At 34.2% G+C, this 20,157-nt stretch overlaps 1 protein-coding gene and 1 non-coding gene across 3 annotated transcripts; both read right to left on the reverse strand.

The window, feature by feature from the left end:
- Positions 1 to 415: 415 nt before the first annotated feature.
- Positions 416 to 12,351, reverse strand: LOC120341978 (FHF complex subunit HOOK interacting protein 2A-like). 2 transcript variants are annotated; one of them, XM_039410597.2, is made up of 14 exons: positions 12,055 to 12,351; positions 11,459 to 11,572; positions 11,143 to 11,279; positions 10,508 to 10,658; positions 9,501 to 9,859; positions 8,647 to 8,830; positions 7,980 to 8,177; positions 6,472 to 6,646; positions 5,661 to 5,789; positions 4,566 to 4,680; positions 3,707 to 3,837; positions 2,603 to 2,790; positions 2,097 to 2,214; positions 416 to 1,614 (listed from the first exon to the last, which is right to left on the reverse strand). In XM_039410597.2, exons 1-14 carry the CDS (start codon positions 12,190 to 12,192, stop codon positions 1,475 to 1,477), a joined length of 2,277 nt encoding a protein of 758 aa, XP_039266531.1. In that variant the 5' UTR covers positions 12,193 to 12,351; the 3' UTR covers positions 416 to 1,474. The 2 variants fall into 2 exon arrangements, with proteins under 2 accessions (XP_039266531.1, XP_039266532.1); XM_039410598.2 differs by having other exon boundaries at positions 3,707 to 3,834; positions 12,055 to 12,350.
- A 1,356-nt stretch (positions 12,352 to 13,707) lies between these two features.
- LOC120343591 (U2 spliceosomal RNA) lies at positions 13,708 to 13,901 on the reverse strand. Its single transcript, XR_005569651.2, has one exon. It is a non-coding gene; the product is annotated as a U2 spliceosomal RNA (small nuclear RNA).
- Positions 13,902 to 20,157: the final 6,256 nt, after the last annotated feature.

The raw sequence follows: 20,157 nt of genomic DNA on the forward strand, positions 1-20,157 counted from the left end.
TGTTTTCACATACTCTGCTGGATTCTGAAGAATCTGAGTGGATGACATTAGAAATTTATGATGGTATCCACTGAAGGTTTTATTTAAAGGGTTTTCAGAGAGTAAGTAATAGAATAAAAACAATGAAAAACTGCAGGCTACTATCATAATTTTGTAGTCGGCAGGAAGAATTAGTTTGAGACTGCAGTTGAAGGGACCTGTATCCCAATCTTACAAAATAGTTTTGCTCATTCTTTTTCTCTTCACTCGAGGAAAAACACATTTCGGTAACCTTTCAAGCTCGCATAGAATTTGTTGACAACTAAGTACAGTAACCGCTCACATGGGCATTCCAAAATCTTGGTGCAGGCGATTGGGGAACATATATGCATCTCTTTCCTTACTGAAGTGTGTTTAATATAAATTTACTCACAAATTTTATACTTCAATCTTTATTTTCTGCTAAAACTTTACATTATAATATCAATAGTGCGATAAAATACAATTCATATCAGAGTGCAAATGCATTGCACACTAGTTTAAAAGCACTTGTGAATCTGTCAGGCCGATGGAAATATATCTTCACCAACGATATAACTTAAAAAAAGAAAAAATGTTGCAGGCAGTTACATTCCTACATTACTTTAGCAAGGTGTAGCCTTGGCGAGAAGTAATTGTATGTAAAACTAATGGACACATTACTACAATATCACTGAGTAATTGTAATTCAAAACCCAATGAATCAAATTAGAAGCCAACTGACTGGGTGTTTTTCAGAAAAGATTGGAAAAGTGTTCTCTCCCAGTAGCTTTTCATTTTATTAACACAAGTAGCTTTTGAATAGCACCCATGGGGATCAAGATCTCGACAATTATTTTTCATTTTTAATGTGGTGCAACAGCTTTATTAAAAAAAATTTGGCACAAAATATGACTAAAATCTTCTATATTTTAGAAGGTAAAATAGGGTTTTCTGCTATGATTTGAAAAGTCGCGTGCGTCACAGAACAAAATACCGGTAGTAGCTTTAATATGTGTATCAGAGAAATTTAGAATCACCAGAGTCATAATTAGAGAACTATCAAGTTGATGTACAATAACTCGAAACAAATACATCAGCTTTTCTTCGTATATACTCAAATCAAAAAGCGGGGTGTCATATACAAACCCAAACATAATTCATTCATTCCAACTGATAAGAGTTGATGCAATTCATGTAATCAGACATTTGACCGAAAATTTTGCAACATTTTGACAACGCCAACATTTTGACTTTTGCGAATATTTTGTAACATAATAGTGACAATGAAAACAATATTGTAGTAATAATTTGAATCCAAAAAACACTACTCGACAAGTATTCTTCTAATTTCCAATAAATATAAATAATGACAAACTATGGCAAAACATGATCACAGCATTTCATTCCCACTCATCTGCAAAACCGAGTAATATTGCAAATCCCCGATCTTTGTAAAACCAAGCATCGTTAACATCTATGTAGTTGCGGATGATGCATGGTGTTTTACGAACAAAATAGCAGATAATTCTTTACAAAATTCTTCCAAAACGATAGAACCTTCCAGTAAAAATGAATGTTCGTGTCCTCCTTTCACAGTGTGTGGTGGAGGAGAGCCTGTGAATGAAATAATTTGTTAAAAGTTGTACTGTAATCAAAATATCTTATTTTGACAAATACGAACAGCAATATCGAATCCTAGGGATATCCTCAGGGAGGTAAGTCAAGAATATTCAAAAGAAGGGTTCCGCAATTTCAAATTGCTAAGTTAGACCGTAATAGCTAGCAGGTCCATCTGGAAATCAAGAAGAGCCCTGAGGGTTTAAAATTCTGGCCTATTCAATAATAGAAGCTCCTCACACATCATTGGATGCTTGTACATGGAACCTCGATCGAGAGAAAGGCATGAGAAATCGTCGCATAAAATAAATCTGGCAACAATTTTTCTCAAGCCTTCTACCGAGCATATGAAAATCCACCATGTATTCAATATTAACTAAGCCTAAAATAAATTTTAAAAGCCCGAATTTTTTTTTAAAAAACTACTGCAAGATAATTACTTATACTCAGGTGTGTATTTATAATCACTGATTACTTACTTGATAATGTCTTGATGGGAGACTCGTTATTTCCAATCAATGATTTTCTTGCTAACAACAACTTATGTTTAAAATTTGGGAAGCGAGCGAATCTCGCCATCATTTCTGTGATGATGTGCTAAAAACATAAAAAAAATTCATTCAATTCACCAATGTATGTATATTTGAACCTGGCTTGAAACGTAGTTTGGTTCAAACAGTCATTTACACATATATACTGGGTTTGTAATAATCAGAATTTTCTCGTTTGGCATAGTGTACCTAACTTTTACACTCATATTCAATCATCATTTCAAAATAATAGCAATAATACTGAAATAAATTTTCTTCATTGAATCTGGATGATTCTATATCACAAATCATTCAGAGGAAAATTTATGTTTACTAAGATCATCAGTCTCAAAGAATGTCATACAGCCTGTTACTAATAACAGAGCCATGGAAGATGTTCAATCGAATAACTTTTCTTTATGTATTATAGATATAAAATCGTAGTATTAAAATACCTGTATCGTATTGTATAAGGTCTTAACGTTCGGTCGTAGTGGCGTGAGAGGATCAACAAAATATTCATGTAGTAAAGGATGCGGCATCAAACATAATCTTGAGGCAATTGAAGTTACAACTAGATTAACTTCATAAGGTTGGTCAAGAATGCGAGATATTTTGCTTAAAAGCATTCGAAGAAAAGGTCCTGCAATATGAAAGCATTGAAATTAATATACTGACTTCAAAGCAAAGGCAACTTTGATCAACGAGTGACTATTAAATAGCCATGTAAAATGTAACAAACACTTATGAAGTGGTTTTGATATATGTGTTCCTCTTAATAAGCTACTTTTATGTAGAAGTGTTTATCACTAGAATAGAACATTGTTCTAAGACAATGTTCGAAACAATCTCAAAAAAAAATAATTTTCATCAAAATGCAGCCTTCATTGTCCCAAAACAAAAAAGGATGCACATCTCATATAATCATCTTTTTGCTGATAAAACATTCAAAGTGTCACCTTTTAGTCTATAAATAATTTCCTATGACACTACTTGACTTTGTAGTCTATGTAGTCTACTAATGGTCATATCAAATAAAGATCTGAGCAATCCACTCAGAGCCCGAACTCCATAATATTTTTTCATGGGCATTCATGATTCTCAAAGCGACACGACTACTGTTTTGGGTACTCCCGCAGTTTGTGTACCAGGCTAGGGTTAGGCCATAATTTTATTCAGATTTTCCTTATTTCAGTTCTATTACAATTTACAAGTTCGAGAACTGTTTGTGTTAGCCAAGTGAATATACTCCCTGCACATAGGATTCCGTTTCTTTACACAACTTGATGTAAAGTGGGCGAACAAAATTAGTTACCTCCATATTGGATTTGGTATACACACTTCTGGAGCGCCCTGTTTTGAGCAATTAAATAAATTGACTGTTTATCTTTACGACTTACCACCAAAATACCACCATCACTTATAACCACTTTTTAATAATTGCTTATAAAAGTAAAATGAGTAAATTGGTCACATAAAAAATTGTTACCATGAAAATTACTTGAAAGACGAAAACTTGAAAACTTGAAATAATGCAATTATGTAATGGAATAGCATACCTTCATTAAAATTATTTACAGCAGGACATCGATCAGGATTATCAAATTCTTTTGGCCAGTTAAATTGACTGCAAACATACTGAACATCTCTATACATTCTGTGTGCTTCTCTCAGATAACTGTCATGTCTGCTAAATAAATGCAGTTAGCAGTTGGAAGGGATTAAGGGAACAAAGATTTCGATTTTCTCACTATTTTGGTTATGTTTATTGAAATACAACATTTGATACAAGTGGAGTTGTTTACTGATCAGCAAATACAAGACATTTTTACACTCTTTTGTTGTGACCAAATAAATCACGAATTAACTACTCAGTTTAGTCAAATCATACTTGAAAATGAAATGGAGCTATGAGGAAAGGCCATTTTAAATTTCACAAAACAATTGTATAAATTGTAGAATACCAAACTATTCAGATATTAATAATGTACAGTGATGACCAAAATCACTTAAATTATTATTCCAAATTTAGTGGTAAGTAACATTGAAATGTCAAATATATTCAAGTTATATTTTTTTCCACAGAGAAAGTTACAGATTCAAATTTGTAGATACTTAATTTAGAAATGCAAATAGTTGAGGAAAACTTCGTTTTGATTTATAGCAAAATGAAGTGTCATTTTTATCTCTCACATGTCAAATGCTTATAATAGCAAGATCAAAATGAAAAAATTCAATTTTACCAAAATCAAGAATCAACTAAATCTAATATTCTAATTCTAATATTTGATAAATTTTGGGCACCACTAAAATGGAAAGCATTTTCTGTTGGTATTCTAATCATGTTGGCATTAAATTCTGACTGTAACGCCTGGAAGCATACATTTACAAACTTTATTTATAAAACAAAAAACAAACCCTGAGTCATCATCAAATGTTTGTGATGATTTAGCAGCTTCTGGGAGAACATTTAAATAACAATTGACAGCTTGTTGCACATGTAAACGAGGATTGAATTTGGCTACATTCATCGCTGAAAATAAAATATTTAATCAGGCATAAATACATTCATATTTAACCAAATTCACTGCGCTCCAGAAGTGTGTGTACCAATATGGAGGTAACTAATTTTGTTCGCCTATTTTACATCAAGTTGTGTAAAGGGACAGAAACCTATGGCCCGGGGGGGTATTCACTTGGCTGACACAGACAGTCCCCGAACTCGTAATAGAACTAAAATAAGGTAAATCAAAATTATGGCCTAACCCTAACCTGGTACACATACTACGGGAGCACCAAATATACGCTTCATTAATTTAAATCCAAATAAACACTGCAAAATGGATCAATGCAAAAATGTTTTTCCTGTAAACTCATATGTAGAATCCTTTTCGAAAGTGTTCTAAGCAAAGTAGGAAGCCCTCAACTAAATGCGAAGAGAATTATGAGAAAAGAATTCCAGAGTGATCACAACTATGCTAAGAGCTATATATAAGTTATCCTTGCCACAAACATACTTCTAGGATTTGACTAATAAAGAGATGCTTCCCTGATCACACTGACTAAGTATATTGCTTATTAAGCATCACATTAACATGATAGAACAGTAGATATATCCCCTCAACTATATTTTGTTGTTTCCCTACCTTTAATCGTTTAGTATCAATGCATACCACTTCGAATAATGCATTGTAAATCGGGCGCTCCAGAAGTGTGTGTACAAATATGGAGGTAACTAATTTCGTTCGCCTACTTTACATCAAGTTGTGTAAAGGAACTGAAATCTATAGGATGGGCAGGGGGTATATTCACTTGGCTAACACAGACAGTCCCCGAACTCGTAATAGAACTAAAATAAGGGAAATCGGAATAAGATTATGGCCTAACCCTAACCTGGTACACACACTACCGGAGTACCGAGAAATGAGGAGACCATAATAATGTGAAATTTTCCCAGCCATATTGCATTATTCTAGGTTTTACTTGTCAGTTGATATATGAAATTATTATTACCTTGTTGTGTATCATGTTCAGATTGTGATCCAGTTCTTTGCGTTTCTGTTGAATTAGCTGCAGATACTTCTAATCCAGGTTCTAAATCCCATTCTAATTCAGCAGCATCTGTTTGTATTACTATATTACCTGTTAAAAGTTTGTTAGGAACATCATTGTATAAGAAGGTGTTTTAGTGGCGTGAACACAGTTCCCTTTTAAAAGCAGAATCACAAAAAACGATAACCTGAAACTTATCAGTTATTTTGCTGTTTTTTTTTAACAAATTTCAGTCTGAAGTCCGCTATTATTTCCCCAACTAAATCCACTTATTACATTTCAGCGAAGAAAGACAGGAACAAAATTTAAACATTGTATCAAAATATTACAGGATCCATGACATGTTTAGGCAATAGTTCAGATATAAAATTTCTGAAACATTACTACAATACATAACCACAGTTTTTAATAATCATGATACTAATCAGTAAACTCGATATGGTATAAAACAATTTTGTACCTGCAAGACCTCATAGGTACAATCAGAAAATAAATCGAACACTAACTTAGGAATGGATTCTTATTAACTCATTCATGTTGGACATACCGGTAGTTACAGTTGCAACTTTTTAAATGGCAGTGTTTTATCGGAAAATTCATTTATGTTGTCCTAGAACTGGCATCATAATATGTATTTCCAGTTCTCAGTTTTAAGTCTAATAGATAAACTCATTCCAAGCGTAAGGACTATAAACTAACATTACAATCAGAAAAAATATTTAACAGAATAATCTTTTGGGAAAATATTCAAAGTAAACACAATGTTTCTTACCAGGATTTTCAGCATGATATCCACGTTGTAGCAAATATTTTATTACAAGTTCATCCATTGCTATCGGATCGTTTTTCCTTAGTACAGTTTCAAATAATTGAAGTGATACAATGGTGATCTCATCAGATAAATGATCGCATCTTTCAAGTATTCGCAGCAACAGTGATGGTACAGACTAGAAGTAACAATAGCAAGGTAAAATATGCTTTAAGTCAGTGATGTGCAACATTTTTTGTCAGCAGGCCATATAACCAACTTCGGACATCTAGCTGGGCCACACAAAAAAAGAGAATACGGCTATCGCTCAGCCTTACAATAAATAAAATAAAGGCACAGAGCAAAGCGGTGAAGGATTCAACGAAGCGACAAGAACAAAAATCAGTATGTATTTTTGCACATGTGAGCAACTTGTTAAACAACTTTGGATTCAGATTTTATGCTTGATGGGGAAAAATACGAGTGTTGAGCCGGGTTGTTGCCCGAGGGCCACCTGTTACATACCCCCTGCTCTGAGCAAATACTTTCATCTAAAGAGCACAGAAATTTATCATTCAGATATGCTGTGTGGAATAAACAATATTATACAGACTATGGAAAGGAAAGGTGTGGTTTTGCAATCTTGTCACCTTCTTTCTCAAAAAATGTTCAGAGAATAAAGGAAAAAAAGGACTATAAGTCAGCTGTTTCTATTTGGTTTAAGAATCAGAGCTGTGGCGTCAACTTCGTCAAGTAATTTTTGGTATTGGAATGTGTGTCAAAATGTCGTATTTTCCAAAAAATAAAATCAAAAATACGAAATTCCCAGAGTCAGAATTCTACGCCCTCAAAGGTCAGGAGTAGAGAAACATGACAATCTGTAAAGGAGATAATCCAGATGCTGGACAATGCTAAAAGGCAAATGTCACATAGCAACTGTTTAAACTATAATGCAAGAAAAACATTCAGAAACAGTCTTTGTGAAAAGTGTCCTTTCATACTCTCTCACACTTCTTTAATTTATGAAAAGTGCTAATTGAGAGCTAAATATAATTGTATTGTGTGAATTGATGTTATAAGTTTGCTTAATAATTCATTTATCTCAAATAAAGTAGCTTTGCGGGCACCATTTGAATGAATAATTTCTTTTAAATCAGAATAATAATGCTTTTACATGCTTGAGATTTAGTTTTGAAAAAAATTCCCACCAAAAATAATCGAAAAACCTCTCAATTTACATAAATTATAATAAAAGGCTTAGATTCAGAGAAATTTATTATTCAAGAACTAAAAAGAATTTGATTCTATTCATGGCATACTTGGTCATAATTCCAATTCCATGCTATGAGATGTAGGGTATTTATCATCGAAATTGAAGTTTATTATTAAAATGTCAGACACTTGCACCATTGTTGAAGGAGGTCAATATATTATTCAATAGTATTGTATTGAGAAAGGAAAGTGATAGCGATTCGAAAAAATATTTGGAGATCTAATTCAAACTAAATAGAAATGTTTAAAATAAAACAAACCTCTTCATTTGACACAGCTAATAAAAAGTTTAGCATTTCTCTGAGGAGTTCTTTACATTCGACTGATCGAAATAGCTTAGTGAATATAGATGTGGCAGTAAGTATCGTGTGTTCATTTGTTGCACAAAGTAATGGTGACAAAGTTAATCCAAAAAATTGTTCTTTCATTGACTTTGCAAGAAGCTCCCGACACTCTTGCTGCAATATAATGATATAAATATTAAAATCTAATAAATTTTGAATTTAATATAATGAAAATCATGACTCGACTATTCGATGCCACTTTGGTATGCGATCTCACTTGCTTAACGCGATCTCAATCGCATACCAATATGGCACCAACTAAAATCACATAAAAAAATAGCATAGCACCAACTATTTTTCAAGAAATTCGCAGCTAAAGATAGCCAGAATCGAATAAATTATTATTAAAGAATTAGCAGAAATTAATGTAAATCAATAAAAATTGAACTAAGTAATGCAAATATATGTTCAGTCTCTGCTTCATGTTCATGTGCATAAATTATGCCTTACTAAAACAATACCTATGCACAAGTAACAGCTCAAGAAATACAGCACTGTTGTAGGTATCAGTTAGCTGTTCGGCTAGAATACCATCAACTTTTCAAATCTCACAATAGGTCTACAAAAATCTGAAGAAACTTACCGAGTTTCCTTCTGAGATTAGTCGATCACAATAGTCGAACCAAGATAAAAATGAGATCAGAGCCCGCTTCCCAGAAAATCGATGACTGTCATCGGTTCGAGCATCTAATCCCCATTTAGCTTCCACGGCGTCAATATCAACTGGATCTACATTTTCAGGAATTGCAGCAAAGAGAGATGACAATCTGAAATGGGAGTGAAAACTTGAATAGGACTTAATGTCGAACCAAATATCTCTGATGGTCATTTCACATTGAAAATTACCTAAATTAAATATTGCGATCCAGTCACTGCTGAACTGAAGAGGTATTATAGCAAGATGTAAAAGTGGATAATAGTTAATAAGTTCAAGGCATCGCACCTAACACAAAGTAATTGCGATTTTATCACTATAATAACATAATAATTAATATTTTTTAAATACTCAGATAGCCAAAATTATTGCTCTTATAATATCGGTACTTCTTTTTGACACAAAAATATAGATATATATAGATCGTTTCGTTATTATGTTGTTGTTATTGTTGGGATATTTCTTCTTATCGTTATGAAAAAATCTTTTCTCATTAACTACTGAACCAATTGCTTTGAAATTTCCAGTGGTTGAAGATTGTATTTCTCCCTGAAATGCTAATAATTTAATTCAAAAACTTCTCATGAACACTGTTGTAGGCTACCGGAAGTATACGATGACAGATTGCAATCCATACCATTTCAATGTGCCTTCGTATCCATACATTTGAGCATCGCCCTCTTGTTTAATGTCAAATTTGGTTTCGTAAAATTAAGTGAATTGATAACAAGTGTTACATGAAAAAGATGGATACAACCTCAACAAAACATAAACAAAGTCACCTTAGATTCAATAAATAACACAGTGCAGTATCTTGTACAATTGCTCGAGCAGCATCCTTGTGTTCAAGTGAAACAAGGAGCATGATTCCTTCGCAAGCTTTCACAGCTACTCGTCCATCTTCAGACTTAGTCAAGTTCAATAAAGAGTCCACAAGGTCATAACCTTCTCTTTTTGTAGTGTAAGAATGCAACGAAGGACTATTTTTTGTATCTTTTGTACTGGTGGAAGGGGCGGATGCAGTTTTATCCGGAGTTGTATTAACTTTTCCAGTAGGGTCTGTAGTTGGTTTTTCTTGGTCTGCATTATTTCCACTTGTCCCTTGAACGACAGGGGAATCCTCTTTTTTCTTATTTTTCAACTGGAAAATTTTTACATTTTATGAATTCAGCATTGTATGGAATATAATGATAACACATAGTATGATATAAAAACTATCAAATTCTGATCTAAGCACAGTTTTAAACGAATATTACCCAATGATGGAGCTTGGAAGTAAAGTAACTAATTCCTTCTTCCTCATATCTAAAATATTTTACAGAATTACGAATATTGTTACTCTTAGAATCAGACTGGCAAATGATGAAAATAATACCTAATAGAGATTACTCAAGAATAATGATTCCTCCAACTTAGAATTTTCTCAATAGCCAAATTACTACAATTCAAAGAAGCTACATATGAAGAAATATTTATGATAAATAAATTCTAGTAACATGAACTCTTAAAAAAATATTTCAGTTACATTTGCTGGCAAAGTTCTTATAAACAAGCTTATCCAAGTTAGCTTGAAAGAACAGGAAACTTGCTATTCAAGTCCATGCTCTGGATTTTGATTAATTATTTAAGAAGGTTGGAGATATGAAGAAACAAACAGAATATTTGCTCTTACTGGCTGAAAATGAATCGAAAATAACAAAAATCAAACATCATTTGTACATTGTTTATAGAAATAGGAAAAGTAAACAAGAACAGATTTTATAATTTCCAGAATTATTATTATCAATACCTTTGGGTCTTCTTTTCCTCTCAAAAACAAATGAGCTAAATGAGGTTCCTGTTTCAATCTTGCACACACAGTACATAGGAATGCAATTTCTTCAGATTCTGTTGGGGCTGCAGCAACTTCTCCACACACTCTAACTAACCTGGAAACTGGCCTGAAATCAAAAGTAATACATGATCACATTTTATTAGTAGTGAATGCACAGGTACAAATTAGATATCTTGACCATTAAATTAGTATTTTCTCTTTTATTGCCATAATAATATAAAATTAATAAAGATAAGGGTACGGTAGTAAATTTTACCAAGTAATGCATTTGAGCCTTTAAAAAAAATCATGATATATACAAATATAGGTGCGACTGACAGGAAAGAACAAAACAAAAACTTTACACCATCTTGGTGTTTAGCTGTTTTACAAAGAAAACTTTTGATAACCAATGAAAACAAATTGAAAGACAATGAAAAAAAATTGTTAAATCGACAGTAAATGAAAATACAGAATAGTAACATTCCTGATATGAATAAAATCAATTTAAAAGGTTAGATCAAATAGATCAACCGACAATAAACCTAGGCAATGTCTAGGTCAGCACAACACAAATATGATCAATGTTTTCAAGTATTGAAGATATTTACCTGTGAACATTTATGTGGGGTAACAGAGGTTGCTGAATTCTTCCAAGTAAACTTGTGAAAAATCTGAGAACTTGCTGCTTCATTCCAGGTGGACAATCAGCTCTTCCTAACGTGTGCAAAGTCTCCAGCAATTTATGCTTTTAAGAAAAGAAAATTGTTAAATGTCAGATACGTAGGCACAATCAATACAAGTAACCTACCAGTTCCAAACAAGCAATAGTGGTATCATTATGCCATTGACTCAAAGACAAATGGATCAAAAATTAACATGTCAATTTTGCATGCACGTGGAATAAACTTAATTTATGCCAAATACCTGTAATAAATATTCCATACATGGTCCTGTGTTTCCAACTTCCCTTTCAGCTTCTTCTTCCACCAGAATCACCAACATTTGTTGCATGTGAGAAGGAATGTTCGTCGAATTCACCTAAAATATGAATTAAATAATATTATAACACTTTGGGCCAATGAAAGGCCCATGTTTTTAGCTACCAAATAATCAAACAATAAAAAAAATTTCTGGCGAAGTAAACGCTGTAACTACTTAAATATGCCAAACAAAATTGTGATGTAAAATGAACGCCGTTACTGCTTAAATAAATGCCAAATAAAAGTGTGGTGTGAAATTTTCATGTTTTTAAAAAAGTCTGTTTAACGCGAAATTAAATTTTTCGCAGACGCGTCTTAGTCAAAATCAAACCTACTGGCACTCAATTTTCAACTAAGCAGGTAATGTTATGTGTCCCGTACTAAATAGGGAACCGGTATAACGTTCCATGTGACACAGACTTATATTTTTTTTTTTTAAATTAGAATTTGGGCTGTATTTCACAATACATTTTTGTTTGGCGTTATTTAACCAGATATGATGTTCACTTCACTAGACCTAAAAAATTCATGTAAACTTACAGGACATTTTTCGTCTGTATTTTCAACGTAAAAATTTGTGATACATTTCCAGTGATAAACAAAGTCTTCAATTGGTGTTGCTTCTGGAGCTAAAGCATCTACTGCCTGTTGCAGTATCGTACTAAATTTGCTAAACATTGCAGTATTATTTTCCGATAACTGATACTTTTTAAAAATCAGATCCTCATATAGAAATTTTCATGCTTGTTTTTCATCAAAAAGCTATTGAAAACCGTTGAGTTAAAACCTAGCTTATAAATTTAAAATTAATAAAATCAATCTGGGCAGAAGATGAATATCATTTAAACCAAACAATAATACAAAAATAGGTCAAAGAGTTGTCAAAGTTATAGCCAGACTTATCTCGATTAACTCAATCCATACTTATTTACTGCCATACGAAATGTGTAAAAATGTATGGAACAAATTTTAAGGAGCAAAGCCATATGTTGTGAGCATTCTTAACAAGATACTCAACATCAACTTATTACAAGATTAGGCCTTAGACTGCCTTATATCACTAGAATATATATTGAATAATGAACTATGATTCATACAGTCATAAGTCAGTGTTAAGAAAATACTGGTACCGAGCATTGAAACAAAATTTCTTCTCGAATCAATTGAAAGAGATGAAGCAAATCATTAATAGAATCTGGCAGGTTTTTTTCAGCTTCATGATCGTGAGTCTGATATCATTTTACCAGGAGAATATGGTTCAGGTATAAGCAGAATAGCAGGCAGAAGGTGAACCGGTGAAAAATCGTAGTAGCCAAGTAGCCTAAAATTCATTAGCTTTTACTGACTAACAAGCAAATTATGTTGGGTACCATATAATTTATATTTTATGTGTTGTATTATACATTTCTAGAAAACTATAAAACTTTAATTACATAATTTGGATTTACTTGTTTCCTCTGCTGGGAAATAGATCTAGGCTACAGAGAGACCCATATACTGACTGACTGTAATGCAATGAAGAATCGCTAACATCTCGTAATGACTGAATGATGTTGTGGATAAATAAAAATTTCAACAGTAATCCTCTCAACACTGCAACACAATGGACTTAATCACACAAGATAGTACAGGATGAAAAATATTGTATGTATGTATGTTTATCATTAAACCCACAAAAATATTCTAAAAATGCATATTTTTAGCGATATATTTATGACTAGCGTTAAATCATGCAGACCAGAATGTAAACTATAGAAAAGATTAATATGAAAGTTTGGAAGAAATTTACACTTATGAAATACATATTGCTGTAATGAAAGCTCAAGAAGCTAGATGTTATCTAAATAAAATACTATTATGTAATCTGAACTATGTTTTTCAATACTGCAATAACTGAGATTGATCTTTCCATAGCCTGATAGCAAACAATTTATCATCTTATCATAACAGCATAATGGAATCGAGGAAAGGCTATACATAATTTTGCCGTCATAATTTCAATTTGCTTGGTTGAGCTTTCAAAATTTCATCAGACTCTGGCCTAATCCAGTAATCAGATATCAGGCTCTTACAACTTTTGATGTGCTGAAATCCAACACTGGCCAGGTAAACCAGAAAAATTCAAAAGAACCTGGAATACTGACTTCTCCATATTCTAACTATTACATGATAATGAAAGGATCTCCACAATGTGGAGTGTGGGCCGAACCTTGGAAGTACTGCAATACCAGGACAACCCGTGGGAGTGGTGTGGCAAGCCACAAAGCCAAACCCTGAGGTACAAAAATCAAATTAATACAAGAGTGGGGGAGTACCCCACATTTCAGGTATTAATCTGAAAAGAACAGATACTACACTTGATCTTAGCCAAAAGGCCGAGAAGCGATAAAGTCAAATCCCTTAACTGCCATCTAATTGACTCATCCATCCTAAAACTTATGGTGAAAAAACTTAGACCAGCCAGATGAACATTTCCTAAAAATGTGGGGTTTAGCACAATTCTGAGCTCATGGGATTAGTAGTGTGCATAACGTATCTAAAAGTGTATTCACAGTTTTTAAAAAAGAAAAGTACCACGTTGCCATAATTATCTATATCAACCAATTTTTTATATGCAGTCTTTCTAACAAATATGGACAATACATGAAACACAATATACTTATATACTACAAACCCATATAGCATTCTAGATTCAAGTTACAAACCAAGATCGTGAGTTTATATAATGATAGAATCTTTGTAAGCCATGAATAACAACCTAATTCAAATACATCCTATTTTATAATTTGTCTAAACAAAGACACTGGATGAAAACTAAGCAAGCAACCTTTTACAAAGTTGACCTTTGAACCAATTTTAGACAATTTTATGTCACAATAGGTGGTGATAGAGAGTATTAGTGACAAATTTAGAGGGGGATAAATTATTGCCATGTGTTTTCATGATTCCAATAAATACACTGTGGAAGTGAAGATAGTATGGCATATCTTACCTACCGTAATTGAGAAAATTCAAATCTTTAAGCTTTGTCTTTACATATTAAAAGAACACATATAACGAGAATGTAAGTAATTTGTTAAAAATTAAAAATTGGTATACTACTGTATTTTCAGAAATAAAATACAGAAATATATATATATATATATAGTATACCTAATTTAACACTGACAGAAATAGATTGTCTAGGGTTCTATGTGAAAACGGTAATATTCAGAGATAACCTCAAACAAATATATTGATGGGGTTGGCCTAAAATCAGAAAATAGAGAGAATACGTCGCGCTGTGCACATGCAGACATGTTCTGGCAGACTGGTAAGTCTCAATCTTTTTTTTTTGTAAGTGTAAAACACAAATCAGCTAATTCGGAAATTGTCAAACATTTGATCAAGACTCAGGTACTGGTATGGAATCACAAAATTATAACTGGTACAGTACATGGATACCGCCGTGCATTACGGTAGTACCTTCACAAGTTATTCTGCATCGCTATTGATATTACCGAAAGCGCTGCGACGTGGCTTCTAAGTAACATGTTATTACTGATAGTTGGCCATTTCATTTAAACCAAAACTTGATATCAACAAAGATTCGGCTTCATACGCGTCAATACTGACAGGGGCGCAGCTGGCGGAGGGGTTACATGGGTCGTTTGAGAAAATTTTGTGATGTGAATTTCGTCTACAAAAAAGCAACGGCGTAGTTTCATGATCGCGCATGATGGTTTCGCGGTCCAAGCGTCCTTCCGTCTTCAAGATATGTTATCTTTTTTAGTTAGAGCTGATAATGACAAATAAGAATGTGTAATTATTGATTGCAATTCCGGAAGGCGTATTTTCCCTTCTCTCCATTAAACGTATTTCTCCAGACATGAAACGTTTAACCGCCGTTATGGGCGCTCAAAAGGAGAGAAGGGTTATATGCTTTTGTTTCCCGACTCAACCACTTCAGGGCGCATTGAAAAGCAAAACAGAATTTAATAACATTAATTGACATCGAGTTACGTGTAAGAATTCACCGACGACTATCGCTAACTGGTAGAAACGATAAAAGTGAAAAAAAAATTCCTTGCCTCTTTGCGTCATATTTTTCAATTCCTAATTTTGCATAAAGCGTGTCAACGCCGTTTTTGTAAATTTAGAAACATTGAACCAGATAAGTGAGACAGGTAAATAAGTGTTTCTTATGGAAATTTCTCGAGGTATTGGGAAGAAATATTATTTTGACCACGTAGAAATGCCATCATTGCCGATTTATTCATTTGTTTAGTATCAGTGTTTTAAACCAAAGCTGAGTTACGTAAATACTCAACACTGAGTATTCAAGAGATTACCAAATTGCGGAGCTTTTAAGTATCATTTAATACGAAAGTAACACGTAACACCGACACGATCTAAAATTAAAAGCATAAAAATGTCAACTATCCGCGTCACAAATATCGCATCCCGGGGTCAGTAATGATAATATAATATTGTTCGCCTAAAATTGGGCACGTAATTTACAAACTGTGATACAAATCCTACACAGAAGATAAAAATGAGAATAAAATTAATTTGTGTTGTGAAAGCACTCCTTAGTTGTCTTTAACATCTTCGCCGATGTGAACTCACAATTCTGTCCGAAATATAAAAACCAAACTACGATATCCGCTGTTGCGTTTGCTATTGAATGAAAAAAGTACTTTAATATAATTTAACAACATTAATTGGGATGTCGGCCGCCGAAACGATCGAGGTGACAAAAAATTCACTGCAGTCTTCGATTATGACAAAGTTATATGAAATAAAAAAACGTCGCATTGTTACGGAGTTTTCAGTCTTATAGTAAAATCCGAAAAAAAACCTATTGTCACGGCGATTGTTTTGGCGGCCGACATCCTAATTGATGTTGTTTAAAATGACAATACTCATTATTCGGTGTTCGTTGAAAATAATCGAATAACTCTATTAAAAATACGATTTTACCCGCCACTAATCACGGCGCATGTAAATAATCATTGAATGGCAATAAAAAATCAAATCAATTAACAATAAATTCCAAGTAATAGTTTCACATTTCATGCATTTGATCGGCGCTACATGTTAGCGTGTTTTTTGTACATGTAAACCATCATGACGTTACTGACATCTGCGAGTTATAGTTCTCTCTAAAACTAATTTCCGCGATTTTTAATGTTTTATTTCTAAATGCGGGTACCCGCTGACTACGGAATAATGGTCGATGTTTGAAATAGGACTTGCAAAATATTCTCCAAACACCGCCAGGCAAAGAGAGGCGGGCTAAACGTAACTGTGGAATTTCGCTGTGAACGACCATGCATTTTAGTTTATTAAACGCATTATGACGTCGTCGTGAATAGCACTTTTGGTGTAATGTTTTAATTTCACCGTAAACTCCTCGTTGGGAAAATCCTGGCTGCGTCCCTGAATACCGGTATAATTTTGTTATACCCGAAGCAACAACGAAATTCTGAATTTGCTTACAGTATGATAGGTAGAAAAAATACATCGATTAAAAACCTAACAAATGCATAAACGTCGAATTCCACATACGAAAACAATCGAACTGTATCCTGATTCCGGTATCTCACTTGATTCATAATTCATTGCCGTTAATGCTTCAAAACGTTCTGCTGTCAGGCTGTATTCATGTTTTCATTGGATGTATGCTATGACAAACAAGCAAACGTAGCGCAAAGCAAACGGTTTGAGCCACTCTGGAACGCGAAACATACCGCGAATAGAAAACCGGCGCTTCGCAAAATAACTGGAATGCGCCTGCGATGAAGAAACAAGATTGCAAGATATTCTTGCATTCTTCCCGTAGTCAAGCAATAAGCAAATTAATCTGTAGGAAACGTCCGATGAGTGAGCTTGAGATAATAGACTGAATAGTTTGGTATCGGTGATAAACGTCAACCTCTGTAAACGCCATGGTTACGTGGTCTTTCTCTAATATTACAAACTAATTGTAAAATTTTACCAAATGATGACTCCAATTGCAAAACACTACTCACTCTGAAAAAACTCAATCAATCCACTACAAAAACCAAATACTGCGGGTGAATAAAACACTACAGACAAAAGAAAGCTTACTTGCTATCACCAAAGCCGCAATACGCAAAATGGTGTGTAAATTAAACTACCGCACTTTCGTGCATTTATTGCACGGCGCACAGTAGGGGGTAAATCATCCCGATGTTTATCAATTCAAATAAGACAATAGATGAGATTGCAAACTTTTTCCACGTAGATATGCTGAATATATGGTTTTGGTATCATTGAGTTCGACCAGTATTGCTAATCATTTTTTTTTTCTTCTATTGAAAAAAATAGCTTTCGTCTAGGCCAGCGTTTCCCAAACTGTTTTCCGCGGAACACTAGTGTTCCGCGAGCATCTTCGAAGTGTTTCGTGGAAAAGGAATAAAAAGACGTCTTAAATAGTCGTCATGGAGATCTATGGCAGGGCTTCCCAAACTAGGGGCCGCTAAACGAATTTCAAGTGCCGCAAAGAGAACACCAATTTCACAAAACATCAAAATCGCATATTTCGAACTGTTTACCATTATTAACGAGGACAAGGGCCGCGAAAATTTTTAATATATATATATATATTAAAAGGGATCGCGAGCTCAAAAGTTTGGGAAGCCCTGATCCATGGAACGTGAAGTTGTCGCCCAACTTACCGTTCAATATCGCGTCACCATCGGCTTAAATCGTACTAACTGGAGAGGGATAGTGGCATTTTCGATAACTGTCGGCCTAGCTTTTCGACTGTTAAGTTCATTATCAAGTTTACAGCAATCATTTTGGTTTTGCTATGGGCAAACGAGTAGACCGAAAGAATAAAGGCAAAGGGTCAACTCTTCTTCCTCCATCTTTGCCTGGTTTTACCTGAAAAATTGCTCATTTTCGCTAAACTCCATTAAGTAGATAAATGCAGCGAAATTGCAGCAAGTACTTCTATCTCCATTAGACGTAACATTAGAGGCAAACACTACGTAATGGAGAGTAAACGACATAGAATCGTAAAATGAATTTATTAATTCATATATACACCATTTAAATTAAGAAACAATAAAACATTAATAATAAATGCAACAGGTAAAATATTCAATCATATTAAAGTATTTTAACACAATTCTGTTAGTTTTCGCCGCGCATTTGACAACTTTTTCTTTATCAATTTTACCCTTTTATTTTTTGGTGTTCCGCGAGGCGAGATAAAAAGTGGAAGTGTTCCGTGGCCGAACAAGTTTGGGAAACGCTGGTCTAGGCCTAGGGTATAAGTTGTATTTATTGAAACGGATGTATATTACGGCCTCGATCCCAAAACATACTGCTCCGTGTATCAAGCCGTAATTGATTTTACCCGAAAGACCGTCATTTGTTTATTGGATACTACAGACGATAGGAGTGAAAAGTGCGTCGAAGCAATCAGCCGAAACACTGGTACACAGCGTGGGATCGGAGCGCGTACTTCTCATCGCCAATAACAGAAACAAGTTTAAGAATTTTCCATTATTAGAACAATACTCGTTTCACAAGAAACAACTAATGCGAGGGAATTTAAAATGAGAACGCAGATAATACCAGAGTCGACCCTTTGATATGGAAGCATTCTGAAATTAGAAAAGCGTGGCCCGCAGCAGGCGCATGATCAAATGGAAGGAAACCTCAGGACACAAAATGCATCTAGAAGTGATGTCGATTGGCATGACAAGTTAGTTATTCGTAAATTATAGCTAGACATTTTTAATATACTGGCATGTGAATAAAATATGTAAGTCATAGACTACCTGTTTTTTGTACCCGTCTTCTCTTGTTATCGTAAACAACAGCACATACGGCACAATGATTGCAACAAGCGGCGATTTGTGTTTAAATCCTGCTATCCTATATTCCAGTTCCTTTTGAAAGGTTCCCCTACTTATTTATTACAACCCAATTGTCAAATGTGTTCAAACAATGCCTCTAATGGCGGACTTGTAGCCGCTTGCACTGGAAGAAATCTCAGTGACTTTGGTCTGCAGCCCGCCATGTTGTGATCAGAAGGAAACCGCCTGTGATTGATGACATCACAAAGATGTTTTCAACTCTGCTACGCAAAACAAGGAGACTCACTACTTTATGAACCGTAAATCAGCGCCAACGACTAAATCAGCGCCGACGGTTTCATACGAACACAGCGTCAAATTCTAATTTAGGATTTCTCATTACATTGCAATGTGATATCTGACAGAATAACATGTCATATCGTAACATATCTTTATATCCAGTGGTGGGGTTCAAATATTTTGTCAGCCGGTTTCTCACAAATATCATATTTTTCAGCCGGTTTTGTTCCAAACAGAACATTGACAGTAATCAGTAAAGCTAACCGGTTCGCTGATCTCATAAAATTTCCCGAGACGGTTCTATAGAACCGATGCGAACCGGCTGAATCCCACCACTGTTTATATCCAGTGGTGGGGTTCAGGAGGTTCGCGCGAACGTGTTCTTGGAATGACGTGTAATCAGCGTTTTGTGTTGTTGGACACCTTAGTGAACATAACGATCGTTTCAATATTATGTTATTGTTTTCTTTGACACTTTTTTGGACACCTAGTGGAAAACCTAAAAAGTCGCTTTTCTCTTTGATTACTG

This window comes from Styela clava, chromosome 3 (assembly GCF_964204865.1).
Source record: "Styela clava chromosome 3, kaStyClav1.hap1.2, whole genome shotgun sequence".
In the NCBI taxonomy this organism is placed as follows: domain Eukaryota; kingdom Metazoa; phylum Chordata; class Ascidiacea; order Stolidobranchia; family Styelidae; genus Styela; species Styela clava.

Excerpts from the sequence above, each read along its gene's own strand:
- LOC120341978 (XM_039410597.2), bottom strand. The coding sequence starts at position 12,192 with ATGTTTAGCAAATTTAGTACGATACTGCAACAGGCAGTAGATGCTTTA. Across the intron at positions 4,681-5,660 it reads TGAACATGATACACAACAAG|CGATGAATGTAGCCAAATTC; the intron begins GTAATAATAATT and ends TTTTATTTTCAG. Across the intron at positions 1,615-2,096 it reads TCCCATCAAGACATTATCAA|GCTCTCCTCCACCACACACT; the intron begins GTAAGTAATCAG and ends TTTCATTCACAG.